This window comes from Chamaea fasciata, unplaced genomic scaffold, assembly GCF_029207755.1.
Source record: "Chamaea fasciata isolate MVZ Bird 193981 ecotype frontalis unplaced genomic scaffold, bChaFas1.0.hap1 SCAF_1, whole genome shotgun sequence".
Taxonomy (NCBI): Eukaryota; Metazoa; Chordata; class Aves; order Passeriformes; family Sylviidae; genus Chamaea; species Chamaea fasciata.
Genome location: NW_027094086.1, coordinates 119,090,101 through 119,112,071, shown reverse-complemented (window position 1 = coordinate 119,112,071; position 21,971 = coordinate 119,090,101). Strand labels below are relative to the sequence as shown.

At 43.5% G+C, this 21,971-nt stretch overlaps 1 protein-coding gene across 1 annotated transcript in view; it reads right to left on the bottom strand.

The window, feature by feature from the left end:
• Positions 1 to 20,634, bottom strand: part of JAZF1 (JAZF zinc finger 1) — a 186,648-nt gene extending 166,014 nt beyond the window's left edge. The window contains exon 1 of the mRNA XM_066195175.1: positions 20,420 to 20,634. Coding sequence (XP_066051272.1) covers positions 20,420 to 20,534 — 115 coding nt within the window. The 5' untranslated portion in view covers positions 20,535 to 20,634. The remainder of the gene's footprint in view (positions 1 to 20,419) is intronic.
• Positions 20,635 to 21,971: the final 1,337 nt, after the last annotated feature.

The following is a 21,971-nucleotide window of genomic DNA, read 5'->3' as shown; positions in this document are numbered from 1 at the left end:
TGAAACAGCAAGACATTTGTAGCTGGGAACTAAAATAAATTACTCTCATGCAGCACACAAGTTCCTGGAGAAAAGGCTCATTAACGTGAGAAACATTTGCTACAGAACAAAACTATGTAAACAAAACAAAGGCAAGATGTGCACAGAAAGTTATCTGTTGTTCTACACCATATGGGCTATCACTGCCAATAAAGTTCCAGAGACAAAGATTCTAAACAACTGAAACTTAAAATTCAGCTCAAATGAGCTGAATTCAGACAAGGAACCAATTAGCACCTTTACTTCAGTACAGAGCCTGTAAGTGAAAGGAATAGTCTCATAGGAATTATCCAAGGAATTGTTCCGCCTTAGGTGAGGTCCTATGGACACTCCTAAAAATCAAGAGTACACTTTTTCACACTTCTTGATACACTAGGATCTGGGAAAAAATAAAATATCCTAAATTAACCAATAGCACTACTGTTACAGGAAAAAAGACTCAAAAATTTATTCTGAATAAAACGTCTGAAGTCCATAGCTGTACATGTAACTTCCTTTCACATATGCTTAGTGGGATAATTCAATTCAGTGTACTTCCAACAATGACAGATGTCAAAGTTAAATTAAGAAAAGTTTTATTACCATTCATCACACCCTTAAAGACCAGAGCAGGTGAAGTTAAATGTTCTTCCTTGAGTTTCATGTGTAGCAGAGAAGTGCAAATACCATGGTAAACTCAGTGCTGAAACAGGCAAGAGGAAAGCTATATAAAGAAAGATGAGAAGAACAACTAGCTCACATTTAGACAGGGTATTTGAATAGGATTTGGAAACACCACAGAAAATTATTTTTTTAATACTTTGTATTCTTAATAGGAGATCATATCAGCTTTTGCATCTTGTAGGCAAACCTCTCTAGATTTAAAAGAAAAAAAAATCCCACACACCTCTGACTGTATGCGTTGCTCAGGAACAGAATGGTGACACAGAGGCATTGTCCTGCCTCATGACTGAGACAACCTCAGAGAGTCGCTATTCATGCTCTCAACACAAGGTTGGGCATATGTGGTGTTGGGAGGGGCCAAACTTAAATACTCATGAGCAGTCCTCATGACATTTTTAACACCACCTGATGGCATTCAGCCAGACCACAATAAGGTCTGATTTATAGAAAGAGAAACTACAGTACATCCATGCCTGTGATTTCTGCCATAGCTTCTTTTATGAGTGTAAGATAAACTATCTGATTTAAGACTAAGTAGCTTCAACAAGCCTCTTCCAATTAACCAAATACTACAAACAAACTCCTTTCCAGCTACCCCATCCGACAAAAGCAAATGCTTATTCTGCAGTTATCTCAGTGTGCATAAGCACACTACAAGAGTACAAGGATGGGGGAAATGACAGTAACTAAGGGACAAGCTGCTCACCAGTGCCCACTTTCATCTTTAGCAACTTGACAACTGAACTTGACACTACTTTCTGGGTGAAAAAGCAATTCATTCAGGAATCTCAGCATGGTTTGAGTTGGAAGGGACCTTAAAGATCATCTAGGTGCCCCACCATGAGCAGGGATGCCTTCCACTAGATCAGGTTGGTCACAGCTCCATCCAGCCTGGCCCTGAACACTTCGAGGGATGGAGTATCCTCAGTTTCTCTGGGAAACCTGTTCTAGTGCCTCATCACCCTCCCTGTGAAGAATTTCTCCCTAATATCTAATCTAAATCTACGCTCTTTCAGTTTAAAGCCATTACCCCTTACCCCACCACTACACACGCTTGCCAAAAGTCCCTCTTAAGGGCCCTCTTTAGTAATGGAAGGTGCTATAAGGCCTTCTGGAGCCCTCTCTTCTTCAGGCTGAACAACCCCAACCTCTGTGAACCTGCCTTCATACCACGGGTGCTTCAGCCCTCGTGTCATCTTCGTGGTTTCCTCTGGATCCAATCCAGCATGTCCACATCCTTCTTGAATTGGGGAACTGAGAGCTGAATGCATTTCTCCAGGTAGGGTTTCACCAGAGCAGAGCAGAGGTCTGCTGGTCACGCTGCTTTTTCTGCAGCCCAGGACATATTTGGCTTTCTCTGGGCTGAAGTGCATGTTGCTGGGCCCTGTGCTTGTCCTCCATGCACACCCCCAGGTACTTCTCTGTAGGGTTATTGTCAGTTCATTCTCTGCTCAGACTGCATTTGTGCTTAGGATTGCCCTGACCCATCTGCAGGACCTTGCACCTGACCTTCTTGAAGTTCATGAGGCCTGCCTGTCAAGGTCACTCTGGATGCCATCCCCTCCTTCCAGTGTGTTGATGCAATGAAGCTGACTTGTTGCCCAGAGTGGCTGCAATTCCTTTGTGCTACTCTTCAGGAGCTCTCCTGCTAACTTGCAATCCATCTCCAGGCTCTGGGCATCTCTTGCTGGTGCTGGCATCAAACTGGTAGGAGTAGGATGGATGGAAGTTCCCTTCCCCCACCAGCTTTAGTTTAAAGCCCTCTTCACATCTTTTAAGACAGCTCTGTTTTAAAAGAACTAGCTAATCTGTTCTTACTAGCAAATGTAATCCTTTACCCCAGCATCAAAGACTCCATTTAGCTCAGTTCTTGAAGTTTATAAAGAACTGAAAGGATACATGAGGCATGGAAATTAAAAACAAAATAGAAGAGAGGAAGCAGGCTTGCTAACTGCAGGAAATGGGACTTTTTCTACAGTCTCAGCCCCACCACTACTTATGTTTTATTCATCAATTCTACTTGCAGTTTTTCTCTTTAGGCAAAGACAACCTGGCAGCACCACCTTTTCATTACTCCAAGTCAAATATAATACCAGATCATTAAAAAAAGAGATGAAGTACCCTTCAGATTCTTATTAGAGACTCAGGAACATTGCCTTGTTACCCATCTATGGTGCCCATCTCTCGCTCACATTCCCAGGTTTAATTTTGGCACAGTGTACTGGTCCAAGCACACACAATGGAAGACAAATCCTATCCCTTCATAAGAGAGACAGAGAGGCAGTTTACTTTTGCTGACCTCTAACTCAGACCTATTTTTGTACTTCTCTGAGATGTCACCATCCCTCTTGAAACTGCGCATCCCTGCCTTCAGCACACTCCTGCTACTCTGACAGTCTCAGGAGTTTTACTCACTACATATAATACTCTTCTGGTCTTCACAGAACTGGTGTGCTGTCACTTCTCTCTCCTACTCTCCACCTCCTTCAAGACACGACTTTTTAAATTACTTTTTTTCAAGCCAGGTTCAAGCATTACTAATGCTGTATTACAGCAGCTTCTGTTACCAATGTGAAAAAGTCAATGATTTACTGCCAAATCCATGGAGCTACCAGTAAGAATGTGTAAGAGAGTCATCAAGTTCTACTGTAATGATGCATAGTAAAGTTGTGCAATGTCTGCCACATCAAAAGCTCTAACCAGATAAACTTTAGACTAGGAAAATTTTAAAAGAAAGGAAAAAAATCAACACTAACAAAATATAAGAACATGAAATTGAAAAGACACCAAGAAATAAACAGAGCAACTAAAAAAAAAATCAAGTTAGAAATGGTCTCACAGACACTGCTCTGAAAGTAAAGCTCACAGACGCAACACAAATCTTAGAAGTTAAAATACATGGCTGCTGGGATAAATATCTACAGCTCTCCTCACCTGCCCACATATTTAGACCGTTTAAGATTTTATCCTTGAGAACCAAGGTGATAGCTATCAACCTGAGATAGTTAGCAAAGCCTAAGCAGCATGATTTGAATTATAGAAAAAATAATGTCAAGAGTATAGTTCTTATATCTGTTAATAATAAAAAAAAGGGCATCAGAAATAGAAGGTATTTAGCTACTCTCTCTAGAGTAAACCCTATTTTTTGAATTCCGTGATCATGCCTCTTTGAACAGGAAATTGCACTTCAGTCTCTTACCCAAACCAAAACCAAAGCATTGATTTACATGTCACATATTTACATGCAGACAAAGGAACCATAAACATCCTTCATGCATGTATATGTTTGGGTTTATATATTTATGTATAGACTTATTTATGAGCCTAGATCTCCTGATATCCTCACTAGAATCTTTGCAGCAGAGAAATCATTCATGTTCCATCCAGAGGTGTCATGGATCATCCAAAGGTTTTGCTTCTGAGAGCTGCAAATTACACACAAAAACCTTTCCTGCCCACACATCTCCCTGGCATCTCGCAACAGTTCCTGCAAGGAGAAGATCCAGCTCTGCCACTAGCCCAGGAGTGGTTTCACCTCTCTGGTTTTGTTCTCCTCCTCCATGGTTTGCTGAGCCATCTAATCCTTGCATTTCTAAATGGAAATAACACATTGCCAAACACTAATGCTTATTATTACAGTCAACCAATTAAACTGTAATTCTACCATTATTATCCACCAACACTCTTCCTGCTTAAGTGCAAGCTATGTTTACTTTATTACTGAGAAGCTCAAACATTTTCTTTCACAATAATGTATTCTCTTCCTCCTTCCACCTAAGCCAAGGTGAATGCTCATGAATCAGACCAATAACTAGAACAATGTTTTCACTTCTACACCGACATGGACAGATGCAGAAAACCTGAGACTTAGTACTTTCACCAGTTTTAGGATCCATAGAAAGATTCTGCAAAAAAGGGAAAGATGGCAGAGATTTCAAAAAAAAACCAAAAAAACCCCTCTTCTACACCGCAAACACAGCACCACGACACAGAGTTGACATTTTATTATCTTCTCTTTTACAGTATCACTGCTGAAGCTAGAAGTTCCAGATCTAATGAAACAAATGAAATAGCCATAAAGGAAGAAATTAGATGGCAGAACAAGTAACACAGCTCTTATAAAACCTCAGACCTATTAGCACAGTGTCGATAAAAATATTTTTGGATTTTATTCCAATCTGCTCTGCAAAAAACCTCTCCTTTACCCCACTAAACAGAATCTGCACCAATAATGCTGGTTCACAATTACATAGGGACAACAGTTAAGGAAGTTGGAAACAATGCAGAAATGTCTTATCTAGTGGTAAGGCACTGGTGATTTTTAGAGCTCATTTCTAGCACCTTTACTTCTTCAGGAACACTGCATATATGATGAAAAGGAAAACTTAATCCTGGCACCTCATATTCACAGCTAAATATGGAGTGCAGTGCTGGTAACCCACACTCAGGAAACATGAAACACTGTTTTCATTATCCTACAGCCAGTTCAAAATAGCATCATTAAGCCGACAAGTGTACATCACCAGGAAAGGACTGTATTTATCTGAAAATCTTTACTCCCCCATCAGAGGACCTCTGTATATGCTGCTCCCTCAAAACTTGAACTGATAAGAATCAGCCCTAATCACATATGTACACTCAGCATGAGACTATTTGCAGATCACGAAACATGTAGAAACTTGCTGCTTCCCAGGAAATGTCCACAACCGATTCTCAAATTCAAGACCAAATGCTAAATACCACAAAATACCACTGTGCTGCTTATCTAACTCCTTAAACTGGGACCATTAGTGCGGTTATCTGAGCACTTGAACACAATTGACAAACATGCACTTTGCAGCATATCTCATTATTACTACATTTTTGTGGCAGGCAAACATACAGACGCTTCTCTTTTCCCCTCCAAAAAAGATACCTTCTGAACTCTGCACCTGCCCAAGACAGCAAAAGTGTTATTCAAGCCATTCTCCTAAGGTGACATCCTTACAACACATTCTAAGGATCAGAAACAAAATTACATCTACACAAGTTCCTACTATTTTGACAAGTCCAACAAATCGCTAGGAATGCGTGTTCTTAAACACATTCTCCAGCGTAGAAACAGCTCTGTGCTCTCCTCTGTGCCATCACCAGAAACAGCATCCAAGAAGGGAGGATGGAGCTGCCTCCACTCAGATCTACTTCTTGCTACCACGTCTTCTTTCCTCAGGCCATCGGGTGGGAAGAGCTGCCCGGCTCAGTTTAGTCTGCAAAAGTACTACACGTTAGTACTATGGATCAGTTTTGTTTTACTAAACAATATATGTCAATTATAAAAAGCATGCAGGACCAACATGAGACACAACAACAGACCACCAGTTTTCAGAAGGTGGAGAGGTCACCACCTCCTAAATACCAACCACCCTACAAAAGGATTTATGATGATTATGCAAAACTAGGACACATGTCATCCCACAAATCACTGGTTTTCCCCTCTCAAAGTAAAGAAAACAGTGTATCTACAGACACTTGAGTACTACAAAGAGAGCAATGTAACAGTTGCGCTTTGCTTAGGGATGGACAGCCCTGCAATCATCTACACAACCTCTTTCCCATATGATGTCTCACCATGAGGCATCACATGGTCAAGCTGTGTTTCATGGAACTTGCAGGGATACATGCTCAACTAGAAGTATGTTCTGCCCATGTAAACTTGTATTAGGACACGATTACACAGTAGCTCTTTTGTTTGTAGGAATCCTTTTCCTCATCCTACCACACAATCATGACACCATGCCAACTAATGGAGAGCAACGAGACAGGAGGACTGTGAGACTTCACCTTTATCTTCCTAGTAATCAACAACATATGTTACTCCACTACACTGCAAAGACACAGAGAGAAAGCAGTTCCTCTGCCACATTCTAAAACACTTTGGGGCTCAAAATACATAACACAGAACAGTTCAACATGTTTTCAAATAGGGGCTGTCTCAGACACCTGTGAAACAAAAGTCTGCCCAAATCAGGTTTGTATCCACCCAAATTCAAGCGTGAAACCTTCTGGCAATAGTCTTAATGCTTATATTCTGCTCTTCATAAAATGTCAGGGGAAAAAAAAACACAGACCAAACTCAAAACAATAAATTTGCTTTCTTGAGTGCTTATCATCAGCCCTGCCTACTGGACTCTAAAAACTGCCATCATGCAAGGTGTTTGATTGCTTAACACCAGAGGTTCAAAGATGGGAAGGTTCAACAGAGTCCAAGTGAGGAAATCAGAGTAAGTCCACATAAACAGACTGCCTCCCAAACATGCTGTCATTAACAAGCCTGTTCTACTAAGCTACCTACCCCCAACAAGGTAGAAAGCAACCAAAGGGTACCCAGAAAGAAAGGCCTTTATGATCTTGACAAAGGTGTTCTACTGTGCAACCACTGGTAAGATAAACTGGGGGGGGGGGGGGAAGGGGGGGGGAGGGGAGGCTGTGTGTGGAATAAATAAAAAGAAAAGAAAAAAGGCAAAAAAATAAATTATGCTACAATAGCAACAAAATGTTTGTATAGGAAAGATGGGCTATCAGCCCAACACTTACTAAATCCTGGGACTCCAGAAAGGATGGCTTTGGAACTGACCTTAAGAGAAAAGCTAAAGTATTCCTGGAAGAACAGGAAGAGCATGTGTCATATCTGAGAAGGAGATTGCTTACTTACCAGGAGTGCTTCAGCACACACATTCAGTAACAGAACCAGCCTACCAGTCTTCTGGATTGAGCATTCAGTGCTCAGTATCCTGAGCAGGAAAGCTAAGCAAAAGAATTCAGCTCTCAGATATGTAAAGTTCTGCTTCAAAATGAAAATATAGAGGGGAGTTATCCACATCTAGATCATTAATGCAGCTCTTAAGGAACATGATCTACACAAAATGAGTTAAAACTCAGTAGTGTGACAAGTCACCTGCAAGGAGGGAAATTCAAAAGGGGTACTGAGGTAGCTTGAAAAGGCGGCTGCAAATAACCCATAGAACTGATCTGATATCAGGATGTATTTAGTAATATAAACAAATAAGGTTTTCAGGATAAATTAGATAAGGACTTTGTAGGCAATGAAATAAAGATACTTAAAACATCCATTAAGAGCTCTGAATCTCATCAAGTACATGCTTCAAGCAGACTGCCTGAACAACCCCAAGCATTCAACCTCAAAGTGAGTCAGAAGAAAGAGAGTGGCTGGTATACTTGCTCCAGAATTAGACATGTGTCTGCCCAGCAAGAAAAAACATGGTTTCTTTTCAGGCAGGCAACTGTCCAGCCTATGAGATTTAAAAACTCCAACCAAGACCTCATTTTAGAGAGCAGACTCCTTTGCTTTTCACAAACTCCTTTTTTCCCTTGCTTCAGTTTCAGATTTTTTCATCGTTACTCCTTGCTATATTCTGCTTCATTATTTTCTCAGAAAGGGACCTTCTGTATTTATATGGTTAATACAAAGGCCTGAAAAACACAAGTACAGTATATCCTATTATGCCTGTGTTCAGTGTCCTGTTCCTAAACTACACCTGTTCTACAGAGCACCAAAAATAAATAAATTAGACAATCTGTATTCACGAGAAAAGAAGGCTTTGAGACTTTACAGGACGAAGCGGTTCAGTGGTTCCAGGACAGAAAAGCAGCAGCCGTGAGAAAGGCTCCAATCAACCACTCATCTGTGGAGCAACAGGAGAAGAGAACAGAACGAACAGTCAGAAGGTGAGCAGCAGGTGAGCAAAGACACCGGGTGGAGATTTTTAAACTTTTTTTTTTTTTAAAGCAGTAACAGAACAGTAGGCAATTTCTGATCTCCCTACAAAGCCTATATCAGGTACTCACCAACTCCACCTCAGCATGCACATGTAACACCTTTCTAGGTGGGTATGTTCTATGCAAAGAGTAAACCACTTTGTGGCACCAAGCACCACAGTCTGGGGTCTGTGTGTAGGTGCAGCAGAATGCTCTGCTGAGCATAACTCCTTATTAAAAGCTAAACACTGCTGGAGCAGAGTTTCCTCCATGTAGGTATGGGATTTATAATCCCCTTCCTTAAACCACCTGTCAGGGCTTGGCAGGTAAGCAGAAGTGTCAGGTGATGAGAGGGGCTGAACGGTAGTATAGAACAGAAGAAAGATGTAAAGGTTCAACTTTGCTCCACAGGTGGACACAGACAAGAAAAAAAAAAATTCCAACCCTGGGTTTGTATGATGTTATTTCAATCATGAAAGGATGAACAACACCTTGCAAGTGTCTTGCCAAAGTACAGATAGTGGAAGGTTTGTTTTTAATTCCTACCTCTGCAATTTACTATCTTCTATCAATTTCCCAAAATGGAACTAGTATCTGGGCTCTTCCCAACCTCCTCTCTTCAGTTCTCACTTCTTCTCCTAACTACCTGCAGCTTTGCAGGCTTCTGAAAGAAACATAAACCTGGTCTTCAATTACAATTAATATGTTTAAATTACATGCAGAAAGATCAGCACAAATCATTGTTCCTAATTATCAATATAGCAAGTCTAATGGCATACAATGAGCGCATAATAAATTTTAAATTATTACACCACACAAACTGACAATACTTTCTAGAGAGCTGTATACTCAATTCTGTGCCATGGTTCTAGCCACACAACACCATAGAGATTATGAGCAAATACTAACAGGCTTTCAATATGTATGCACACCTGCTACTACAGAAGAAGCATTAGCAAAATTGTGTGTTTGGGCTCAATTTCGAATTCATGAGGTATCAAGTGTTTTTAGTAGCCACTTACACCACTGCGGGCAAAACTCCAATCCTTTCCATTATTAAGGGGTTGTGCTTTGTGGGGCAGAGCACAGGGATTTGGTTTCCAAATGCAGATGTTATGGCCCCCATATAGGCAGGGTCAGAGAAAAGGCATGAATGTTTGGTGGTAGTAAGCAATCCTGTGGCTGAAACACTGTGCCATTAGCAGGAACAGCAGGGTCCACTAACTGTACACCTACTATATTTCTGAGGTCAGTGGGATCAAGTGGAAGTACGGTGACAATGCTACAGCAATTACACTTTCTATTTCAAAAAGAAACAAAGGAAGAAGTCAGATGAGCACTGAGGAAAAAAATGCAGCTATCAATTAACCCAGTGTATCTCCAGAACATCCATAAAGTTTATAAATGCATGTCACCTTTATATTTGTTTCCATCTTTGAAATACATTTGAGGCCACATATACAATTCAGATATAGCAAGAGCAGATATGGAACCTCTTGCCTGTCTCTTTCACAATGATTTTTAACTCAGAATTATGAAAATTGCTGCAGAAGTAAAATTCTTCATGTAAAAGTTGCTCAAAGGCAGGGTTTTTTTTTTAGATTTCATTAAAATCCAACCACCTAATATTAAAATACAAGAGTGCAACCAAAAATATCCATAGAAGGTAACAGCAACAAATACCTTTCCCCCATCCTGTGCATTCAATTATTGTTACATACCTGAACAAGCACTTGGTATTTACCCTGGCTCTGGAAGCAGGTTGAGCAAGCCACTAAAAGTCCCTGGCATATAACTATGCGCCAGCTCACAGTATCCAACACAGACTTTATCTCCCCACTCAATCTGGTCTAAAGAGAGCTCTGGGTACCTGCCCCATGGTAACTGTCAGCGAAGATAAAGTATTTGCTTTGTTCTAATGGCAGGCTCTTCACAATCACAAAAAAAAAAAAAACAAAAAACAAAAAACAAAAAAAAAAAAAAAAAAAAAAAAAAAAAAAAAAAAAAAAAAAAAAACCCCCAAAAAAACCACCAAAAAAACCACCAACAACAAATCTGCCAGGAAGAGAAGGCTTATTCCAGATACATGAAATGAGAACACTAGACACAAGTAGCTAAATCTCTAGACAGCTCTCCTAAGACAGAGACCAAAGTCTGGAAGCCCTGTTAAGCATGGCTGCTGAAGATAAAGCATAAGGATGGATATAGCTACAATGTCAGCATTTCTCATCTATAAGAGAGTATTTAATCAATTTATGAAATTTTTCTAAGGTAAAAAGAACATACAGTTACTACCAATGCTACGACTGTGTGCGAAGAGTCCTACAGCACAACCAGAAAGCCTCTCTCAAGTACAGCAAGTGCTCACAATGAGCCCAGGAAAATGAAGACCCCCCAGAGAAGTGCTGTGAAATGAAAGTACATACAAAAAAAATTCTGTGTAGCATTATCTTCCCACCCTCCTCACTCACCACACCACCACCTTGCCTCATGGAGCATAGAGCACTTAGAACTACAGTAGGGACCATAGTCTTCCTAGTTCCTCCCTGGAAGGTTCTGCAACCATGGATTTTATTTTAAACACATTTAAGCTTTCCTTTTTCCTCCAAATATCACAGTAGTTACAAGCAATTTTTAGTGAATTTGTTACTGTCAGCTGCCTGGTTCATGCTGCCACATCCATGGCACTCTGCATTGATAAATAACCCCCAGCCCAGGCACACAGAGCAGCACACTTCTGAGCCTCTCCCCCTTTCTGTGCTGCCACTGCTGTGGAAATTTTTCACTCCCCTTCCACAAATCTATCTTCTTCACATTAACATACTTATTAAGTGAGCAGGATGCTCTTGCAATATGTCCCAAACAAATTTATTGGAAAAAGCAATGATTTGAAGTTTTCCTTAGTGTTTTTTTCACACATCTTTCACTATAATCTACTCTATGCAAAAGGAAAAATAAAAATGTTCAGACAATGAAAACCTGGTTCCTCAGGAGAAAGGCTCTGCAGATACCCCCAGAGCTTAACAGGATAAACAGAAAAGCTCCCTAGTGGCAAACTGAAATAAAGATAAGTATGTGCGTGGTTCACTGTTATTTTCTGCATCAAAATTGAGATCTTAACAACTCTCACGCCACCCAGTTAACCCAGAATAACAATCACATAGCAGACTCTCCTCAACTTAACAGCAAGTTATAGAAGGTGTAACAATTCTCCAGCATAGTGCTACAAAATCATGTAAACTTCAAAGGCTTCCTAAAAGTTTGTCATCAGATTTACTTGTATCAATGTCAGTTCTTTGATCTGAAGACAAAAGAAGCAAGAGTAGACTTCAGTAATCCGGTACACAGCTTTCACCTGCCAGCAAGCAAACATCTGAAGTCTACACCAAGCCTTTAAATGAATTTTGAGGTCACTTCCACAACACTGATACACACACTCTGAAGAACATACACAGCAGGATTACATCACAATAAATGACTGAAATAATTAAATAGTCTTGTTTTCAACACTGAATGCCTCTAAGGGGCTGAGGTAAGATTTTTGTATCTCATAGCAGAGAAACTGGACCTCTTGCATCTTAAATGTACCATCTCCCTGTTTCTGGGTTATGGCTTCTATCAGGATAATTCCCAGCAAGTAAGATGGTGACTACATTATACACTGCTGGAGAAACAGGTGATTCTCCTTTCCACTTCGTACTGGGGTATTTAGAGGTTCAAATTTTATTCATGGAGTATTGACTGTTTGTCAAAATACAATGGAAAAAAAATTAATTTCCATAAGGAACAGAGACATTCGTAGCTCACTGAAGCTTTACAAAGTACTTGGAGCAGGTATCTCAGAAGTGTCCAAATATCCTCTAAAACTATAAAAAGATTTTGTTGGACCAGTTTCAGAATGAAATATTTCAAAATAAAAGTGCTCAGCTTTTTGAAAAAAAAAATCTTAATAAATAAGATGGTCTTTATTAGCACACAGTGAAATCTTTCTCAAAATCAGAAGAAATGTTTCAAAATTCATCCACAATCAAGATCTAATATCTTCGTCCATAAAGAACTGATCAACTTGGCTTCAAAATTCCATTCGATTTTTCCCTTAAGCTGGTAAATGTCTTCTTCTATGTCTACTCCACCCTTTTTAACACAAAACGGAACATTAAAAAGATACAACTAACACCTGTATTTAAGTCAGTTCAGTCTTCCATGAATTACAGTGTCTGAAATGAAACTGCTCAGTAGTAATATACTCCATCCTGTGCACTTATGAGAGACACAACAAGTGCAGTGTCATCAGCATCTCTGGTGAAAAAATCCATTCCCCTTGTTTATCACAGCACAAAGTTAAGAAGGAGCCTTGTAAGGATTCAGGGAACACAAATATTAATAGCCAAGAAAAAAAATCATTAAACCATAAACTGGAATATTTCTTCTATTCTACAGCTCTGAATATTGGTCCATCATCTCGTAACTAAAGTGTAATAAACCATATGTACTCTCCCAAAGCATCTCTAAAAGTCTCAAGACAGAATTAGACACTGAGTAACAGGAATCGGTTGTTTAATTTTTAATGTGAAGTTATTCACTGAGACAGTCCTTTAAAACCAAGGACTCTTTATTGTTAAACAAAGCTGATTTATCAAATCAATTCTCTAATTGTCACCATTTCAAATTAACACTAAAATCTTTGTCTCTGCCTTTCTCAAAGTGTACAGAGCAGCTATTTTCTTGGATGGTTATCATCCAAATTTTGAATAACTGGTGCTTACTAGATATAAATAAAATTTATTCTCAGTGAAAAAAACCAACTTATTCAAGAAAAATAACTATAAATAAAGAAAAAAAATAGCACATTCAGGAGCAACATAAAATATACACTGCAAGCAGCAGGCCTGTAGTGCTTCCTTCTTCTGCATTAAAGTATTCTGCAACTTGACACAAAATATTTCTGATTACTTGTTCGCATTTGCATTATATTCTAGAAGAGGAAGGAATGGTAGGTAAGATTGTCTCAGATTGGATAGATGTTTCTTCATCTTCTGGCATCACCCCTTCCTCAAATTATTTTTTACTATACAATTATTATTTTTTATTATACAATTTCACATTCCTCAAGAAATGATGAAGTGAAAAAAAGATAATGTGACTGGCAGCCACCTGATTATTTTACAGTTCTCATAAGAACTGGAGATTAACTATGAAAACGTCCTCTCAAAGCTTGAAGTGCAGACATGATAATCACTATAAATTTCACCACAAAGGTAAATATGCCCTACAAAAGTGAAGTGTAATGCCAGTGTTACAAAGTTACCTGATGTTTCTTCAGGTTTTCATTTCCCAGCTCTTGTAAATCTGCTGGTATACAAGAGGAACAATCCCTGCCAGTCCTATGGATACAGAACTGCAATGGGCCTCACCTAAAGCTACGCCAGCAAGCAGAGGAAAAAAGGAAAGATTTCTATCAGCTTTATGTGAGACCTTCAATCTTAAAACTGAAAAATCAGTTTGCAGCATTTTCACAGATGTTTGCTTTCAGTCCTCTCTTCCCAGAAAATATGAGACTCGGGCTTTACACTATTAAACACTTTATATCTCATCCTCCATATACTCAGCAAGCTCAGAACAAGAAAAAATTTCATGTAACAGAAGTACAAAAAATTATGTTTTAGTCAAACTTCAATGACACTTCCATTTTCCTCCATACAATTGATATAGTCTAGATTTTTTTACAAGAGTCTCATTTACATTTTATCACAATTTATATTCAAACCCAAAGAGTAAAAGAAGCCATACTTGTAAATGCAAAGTTATCCAAAAACCTGCTCTGCTCAAGATTACATGTGGGGGGAAAAACTGCTGATAAGATCTTTTAGTCAAGAAAGACTTTGACAGAAACACCTTCCTGAGATAGAAGGGCCTTCCTCACCATACCAACTTGCAAAGCAAATAACATCCTTGGAAAACAGATCCTTCCACTTCCCTGTGAAACGCATTTTAAATAAGAAACAAAAACTACAGTTGCAGAAGTACTGGACAGAAGATGAACCTTAGCCAACCGTAAGAAGTTGCTTTTCATGAACAATAATTAGTACTCCCTGCTGAGGTAAATGCACATAATTGTTTGTTTATTTTGCAAGGACACACATTCATGCACATTACTGGCAACTAAGTATGGGTCTGTCCTCTGATTTCCAGATGCTGATGAGAGCACTCCATGTGCCCAGCTGCCACATTACTCCTGGTGTAAAAAGCCTTGGGTTGAGATCTACCACCTTTTCAAAACAGCTGCTCTCAACTCCAAATGTTAAATTACACGTTGAGCAAATGCTGAGAGAAATTTACATGATGGCAGCCACTTAAATGATGTTCACGCTCTTGTGAAGAGCTCAGCTTTTAGTGAACACAATCTGTCATACAGACGTAGGTTTTCCAGGCCTTCCATAGATGTGTAGCCCCTCATCCTCATCTTTAGCAACATTCAACAGTTGCATCTTCTTGTGCTTGTTTTACACAACATGTGGTCGGCTCCAATATAGAAGCTGTCACCCCTGTCAGACTGCACTTTAACCAAGATGCTGCTGGAAGTCTGGGCAACACAGCAGTGGGGAGCAAAACCCACATTTCAGCAATACCAAATGCCATTTTAGCATGTGCTCACAGCCAGCTCATCATTCAACACCTCTAACTATCGAAGTGAGGACACCACATCGTTATTAACATGTTTGAGAAAATACTGAAAGGGACATCTTTAAGAAAGGCACGTGCATTCAGCCAATGGCTTGTTCAACTACTTGAGCCCTTTGCTGGGGAATCTGGCCCCTTGACTGCATAATATTAAGAACTGAAGTCACTGAAGGCAGCAGATGTCAAAGCTACCACCAGACATGGAAATCCATAAGTCTCTTTCTCCCTTCATATGACCTGAACTTTCCAGATGGGTAGTATTTTTGAAAGGTTTTGGTCTGTCTTCTGCAATTACTCTTTTATGGAGGAAGTTTTGTTTTTCCTGCTAATCCTACCACTTACAAAAGCAGCTGCCTCTGCTCCCTCAGTAAGTACTGTTGTGTTGCAGGATCCATCCTAGTATTTGGGAATCAGTCAAGCTTGATGAAAAGCTCCCAGTTCCAACAGCAATACTACAAAAATACCCCACTGAAAGCTATCCAAGACTGGGACTTCTTGCAAAGCTATGAAGAAATGTTCAGCAACAGCTGATCATCTTTTTGTGCAATTACTGTATAAGCAGATGGCCTTTTTTTCACTCCCTTCAAATTCTAGTATTTCAGTGCAATACAATTACCAAACTCCACTTACAGGTAAGAGTGTATTCAGATTTATCTTTATCTCTTCCACCTCTTGTAGCCCACCACGTCTGACATTCATTTCAGCCCACCACTCATTTCATTCGCATCTATTTCCTCAATGCTTCATGAGTCTCAGGAGAAGCAGGACTGCTCGTATCAGCCAAAGAGCTACACAGGTCCATACACATGTCAGCATTTATCACGAACCAAGTGAACACATAGAGCCTCATACAAACAGCAACCTCACCTGATTTTGAAGTACTTTACTAAAAATACCTTGCAAAAATTAAAATAAATTAATGGATGTTGTCAAAACCTGATTAAGAGATTCTGTTTAAATACTGACCCTTCAGCATCAAAGTAAACTTCATCTTAGCAACTAAGAGACTACCTGAATCACCACTCTAACTGCAGGTAGATTGAGGGTGAAGCAAGTTGAGGAAATGGGGAGAGGAGAACAAAAAAAAAAAAAGAGAAACTTCACCCAAGGTGTGACCCTCTGGACTTCCAGGACTTCCATGAACAGCTCAAAATGCCCCAGAAGACTTAAGTGTATTTTCAGAAACACTCTGTGGAAACAGTTGTGCTGGTCCCAATATCATAGCTGAAGACACTATGGGACTGCAGAAATGTAATAAAGTTTGCCATGTTGCCACAGCTGAATATTTGGCCGTTCAAAATTGGTGGGTTTGGGGGGTCTTTTTCCTCCTCTCTTGACATTACCAAGGGGAATTGAGTCCATTCCATTTGACAGTCTGCATCTGGCTAATTGTAGTAAATTTGGCCTTTGGCTCATGGACTAGAGATGTCAGAAAAGCCAATCAAACTACCTGCAAGGGGTCAGAGCAGACAAAACCAAGAGGCAGGGAGACAGCCTAGCAAGGCAGGCCAAAAACCCCCCTTCTCAGTACACTTGCAGATAAGGTAACAGCACTTCAGGTTGCTTGGATAACATGCTCGTAGAAAGAGCTGACAGAGAAGCATTTGCAAATCAGCAGTTTTAAATCAACATCCATTTCCAGCTGTGAGCCACAGAAAACATGAATACACAGTTTAGTAGTATTGCTACGGACTGCAGAACACAGTCTCGTTGCAGAGGACACCAGTAGGGCCCGGCCTGCCTTATGAAAGACCCCAGAGCAGTGCTTCCTAGTGATCCCAATCCTACACAAGTCTTGGATCTATACATGCAAAACCCAAAAAGCAGCTGATGTGCTGATGCGCACCCAGCACCACCTCAGAGTCGAATACTTCATCCAATGGCCACAACTCTCCTAGATTATATGCACTGATACTTTTTCAAGTAACCAGTAACTTCTTACTTGATCACTAAGATGTAGGTGGGAAAAAAAAAAAAAAACACCCAAGCCACACCACTGTACACTGAATTATTTCATTACAATATGATTATTCATTAGTATTATAAATAAAGAAAGCAACTGTAGAATTGCTCAGAAATGCCTCCAGAATGCCACAGCAGTGTTTCACAGAATCATGGAACAGGTAAGGCTAGAAAAGACCACAGTGGGTCATCTGATCCAACCTCCCTGCTTAAGCAGGGTCATCCTAGAGCACATAGGACAGGATTCCATCCAGATGGTTTTTGAGTATCTCCAGTGAGGGAGACTCCACAATCACTCTACACAACTTGTTCCAGTGAGTAACCATGCACATGATAGAGAACTACTTCCTCATGTTCAGGTGAAAATTCCTGTGCATCACTTTCTTCCCACTGTCTCTTTTCCTATTTCCTTATGCTAAGCTGAGGGTTTTCTTCCAAAGGCTGACAAAAAAAAAAAAAAAAAAAAAAAAAAGCCCTTGACTAAGTGTTTGCTCCCACTTTTCAGATACACAGTACAGCTCTGAGAAACATTCCTACCAGTGCTCCACTGAAGATGTGAACAATTAACCTATTCCATGAAATGTGGCAGAGCAGCAGCACTGCAGCAGCCAGATCCCCTAGAGCCGGTGCCATACACACCTCCCCACACACAGCTGTGTGCAGCATCAGGTTTGTTATCTGTGCTGTAACACCGTCTGCCCAGCAATCACCCACTTCAGTTTAAACTAATAATGGAATGTAACTCAATCAAGTTTTCTTTATTACTGCAGCACATGCTGAATGTCCAAAGCAATCTATTTTTATGTGGCATGTTACTCTTCACAATGTATGCCAAAAAATCCAGTCAATTTTTATAGCAACACATTTCAGCGTACACTTCTAGGCCTGTATGACAGCAAAAGCAGGACACTGTTTGCATCACCTTACTGAGAAAGTGATTCCAACATAAGCTCCTATTCAGAAATTTAGTCCTTTATTTCCCAGTTCCTTTCAGAAAGGTTAATTTCGTCTGAGTGCTTAGCTGGTGAGTTTTCGTAGATTATCATCCTTTAGGCTGTGGCAGGAGTTCCTCACCCACACCAAACCATAGAGCTGACCCTTCGCATAAGAAGTTCAGTATCGCTGGTTCAACTACCTACTGATTTTCCCTGTGTCTTATAAAGGTAACATAACATTGCCACATCTTGTATTCACAAGCAGGTGAAGTTCATTCACCCAGCTGTCATACAGAGGTGAAACATTAAAAACGAAGCACAAGCAACCTTATGTCATACCCCAGCAGTTTGTACTCAAATCAGCTGCTTGTGTGACACTACGTGCAGAGCCCCAGATGTGTGTCCTGGAAGTCCTGGCAAATGACATACTCTTTTAAATGTGTGCGTGTGCTCAATCCATAATGCTCTAACTTTGTGAAAAGGAAAAAGTGATCAACACTGGCTATAAAATTAAATATATAATTATTTTAAAATTACAAAATTTCAGCATTAAGTTCTCTTTTCTGTGAAGAAGTCTCAGAACAGCTTATTGGGACTCGAGCAGCAATGCACAGACCACGTGAGCAGGACTGTATCTTCTTTGGAAACCTGCGGGTTGTGGCACCTAAGGGCTGATAATCCACTCAAGGGACATGTTAGACAACTTATGAACTTTCATTTTGAGTAACTGTTTCCCGTAAGCTTTTCTGGTGTAAAGTGATGGACGGTACAGGAAAAGCTAAGAATCGGAGACTAAAAACCCCCAATATCACAATGGTACGCCTGCACCACGTCGACTCATAAATTACAGAGTTTTGTGGTATGTGGTTTTGTTACCTCATACTAGGCATCATGATAATTATGAGAACCACACCTTTCATCTCGCTGACCTATAATGCTACATTAATGTAACGTTACACTCGCAATTTAAGCTTCAGTGATTTTTTTCAGGTATTCAGGCAGGCTTATTAAAACTTTAATAAACTGAAATGCACGCTAGCTAGCTTCATCGTGTTGTAGCAGCACTGCTTCTTCATACTTCTAGCGAAAGACTTAGTCCCTAGGTACTTAAACTTCTGCGTTTTTTTCCCCTAGTTTTAAAACTTGGTCTGCTTCAAAGAACTAGTTCGGTTTTTGATAGCTTAAGCGCTGTGTTTTATTAGCAAAAAGAGAAACTCGGGAAGATGCAGATGGAAAGCAAGCAGCGCAGCAGCCAAGGCAGCACACCTGCCGAGGCGGGAAGGTTGCGGGGAGGCGGCAGCGCCGTGCACGGCTGCGGACGAGATGCTTTTGCCGGCAGACCCTGCGCCCCAGCACGCCTGAGGCCCGGCCGGGCGCGGGCAGGCCGGTCCCGCCGGAGGGGGGAAAGGGAAAGTTGGCGCCCGCGGCCGGCCGGGAGCCGCGCCGCCCCCTCCTCCCCTGGGCGCCGCCCGCGCCGCCGAGGGCCGGCCCCGGCGCCCCTGCGCACGCTCCCGCCCGCCGCCCATGAGGCGCCCGCGCCGGGAAGGCACTGACGAGTCATCGCCCCGCCGCGTCCCCGCCCCCGCGGCCCTGGCGGGACGGGCGGCGCAGGGGAGCAGCGACTGCGGGGGGGAGCCCGCAGGTGATGCTCCGGCGCGGCCAGGCCCTAAGCTCAGCGGCTCAGGGCGGCGGGTCCCGCCCGGCGCGGCCGGCTTCTTCTCCCGCCCGGCCGGCCCCGGGGGCTGCGCCGGCCCCGCCGCCGGGCGCTCCCTCCACGCCCACCGCGCCGCCGGCCCCGCGCTCCTGCACGCCGGTGCCTCCGCCGAGAGGCGCCTCCCGCGCTGCGGCGGCCGGAGCGCGACCCGTGCTCCCCGCCACACCTAGCAACAGCGCTGACAGGACGCAGTGGCGGCGGCGGGAGGAGGAGGAGGAGGAAGCGGAATGGCTGCCGCGGCGGCGGCTCCCTCCCTCCCCGGAGCCCTGACAGCCAGCGCCGGGGCGGAAGCAGCAGGCGGCGTGCTGTGCCCGTCCTCCTCCCTCCTCCTCCTCCGCCGCCGCCTCCTCCTCCGGGCTCCTGCGCTCCCTCCTGCCAATGCAAACTAACTCCCCCTCGCCAGGGCCGGCGGGCTGCACGCCTCCCCCGCACCCACCCATGCCGCCGCGCCGCACGCCGCCGCCTCCCCGAAGAGCGCTCTACGTCGCCCTCAGGACCTGCTCCTGCCACTCCACGCCCGCCGACCCTCCTCCCCCGGCGGCCGCCGCGCCCCGGCTCCCGCTGCACCTTGTGCCCCCCACCCCGCCCCGCGCCGCCGCCGCCGCACACGCGGCCCCCGCGCCCCCCGGCCGCCCTGCCCTGCCCCGGCCGCGGCCCCGCGGGCACTCACCGATGTGGTTGTCCTCGATGTGCTCGATCAGCTCTGCCAGGGTTGGGAAGTGGAGCCCGCAGCCCCCGAACCTGCAGGCGTTGGAGAAGAAGGAGGCGGCGGCGATGCCTGTCATGGTGTTACATCGAGATCCCCCTGCGGTGCCTGCTCTGCCAGGGCCGGCGGCGGCAGGGCGGGGAGAGGCGGGGGCAGGGGGGGAACGGGACGGAGAGAGAGAGATGGGGAGCGAGAGAGAGGGTGGGGGTGGGGAGGAGGAGGAGGTGGTGGTGGTGGCGGCGGCGGCGGCAGCAGCAGCAGCGTCGGGAGCGGCGGAGGGGAGGGACGGGCTGGGTGGGGGGAGATGAGGCAGCCGCAGCTGGGAGGAGGGACCAGCGCGGCTCTGTAACAGCTGTGCTGCCCCGGCGGCGGCCGCCGGCGGCGGGAGGAGCAGGGCACCCGCGCCGCCCTCCGCCGCCGGGGGACACCGCGCCGCCTCGTCCGGCCCCGCGCGGGGCTGGGGGGAAGCGGGGAGAACTTTCCCCCTCAGCCTCTCGGAGGCAGCGGCGGGGCTGGGGTCTGGTCCTGCGGCCGGCGGGTCGAGGGGAGATGCTCCGGGGTAGTTGCTGGGGCCGGGAAGGTGGTGCCCGCCCCAGGGGGCTCACCCCGCCGCGGGAGTTGGCTCCTAACGCGGCCGTCACCTCCCGGGGCGGGGAGCAACCAGCCCTCGCCGAGGTCGCTAAACTGAGGGGCGGTCGCTTCTTCCCCAAGGGGACCGAGGCCGCCGAACACAACCTTCACCTGCTCGGCGACGAGCCGCAGGCCCCGGGCACCTGCTCGGTGTACCGGGGGTCCCTCCGCCGCCGGGTGGGCTGCGGTCCCACTTGCCCCTGAGCTGCCGGTCACAGATCCCTGTGCCAGATCTTTCCCGTCTTCGCCTCCCGCTGAGGCGGGTCAGGGGTATGGGACTGCGGCCCTGGGGAGAAAAGTTAGCAGGAGTCGCACACACATCGCTTCCAAATCTTATTTTGACTTTGTCTCCAGAAAGCTATTCAACAGAGAGGCTGACTGATTAATTGATTTTAATGAAGGTCTCCCTAGGCTCAAGTTTGCAGACAGCTTTATTTAAAATTAGAAAAAAAAAAAACAGATCACTTGTCAGGAAGGCTCTCCTTTCCCCCCCCCCCCCCTCTGTTTCATATTAATCTTTTTTTTTTCTATAATTACAAGATTCTACGACATTGTTAATAATTTTGAACAAAAGTGGGGCTAAAAAAAGCTTTAGAATACGCACAGGACTCTGCATTTTGTGGACATAAGTGGTTCCGCTGAGCCTGCTGACAGATTACAGTCCCAAGCTGTTACCTCTGTAAAATCAAGCATGTGCACAAGAATCAGTCTAACCCTTGCATATGTTGTTACCTGTATTGCAGGTGAGGATGTTCGTAGCATTGCTGTGGGAGCCAAAGAATAGCAAATCCTAAAAATGCAGTAGAATAATTAGTGAATGAAAAAGTTAGTGTTTGCCCATTTCCTAAAAGGACGAAAACTCTTGGAGCTAGTCCCTGGTGTCCTG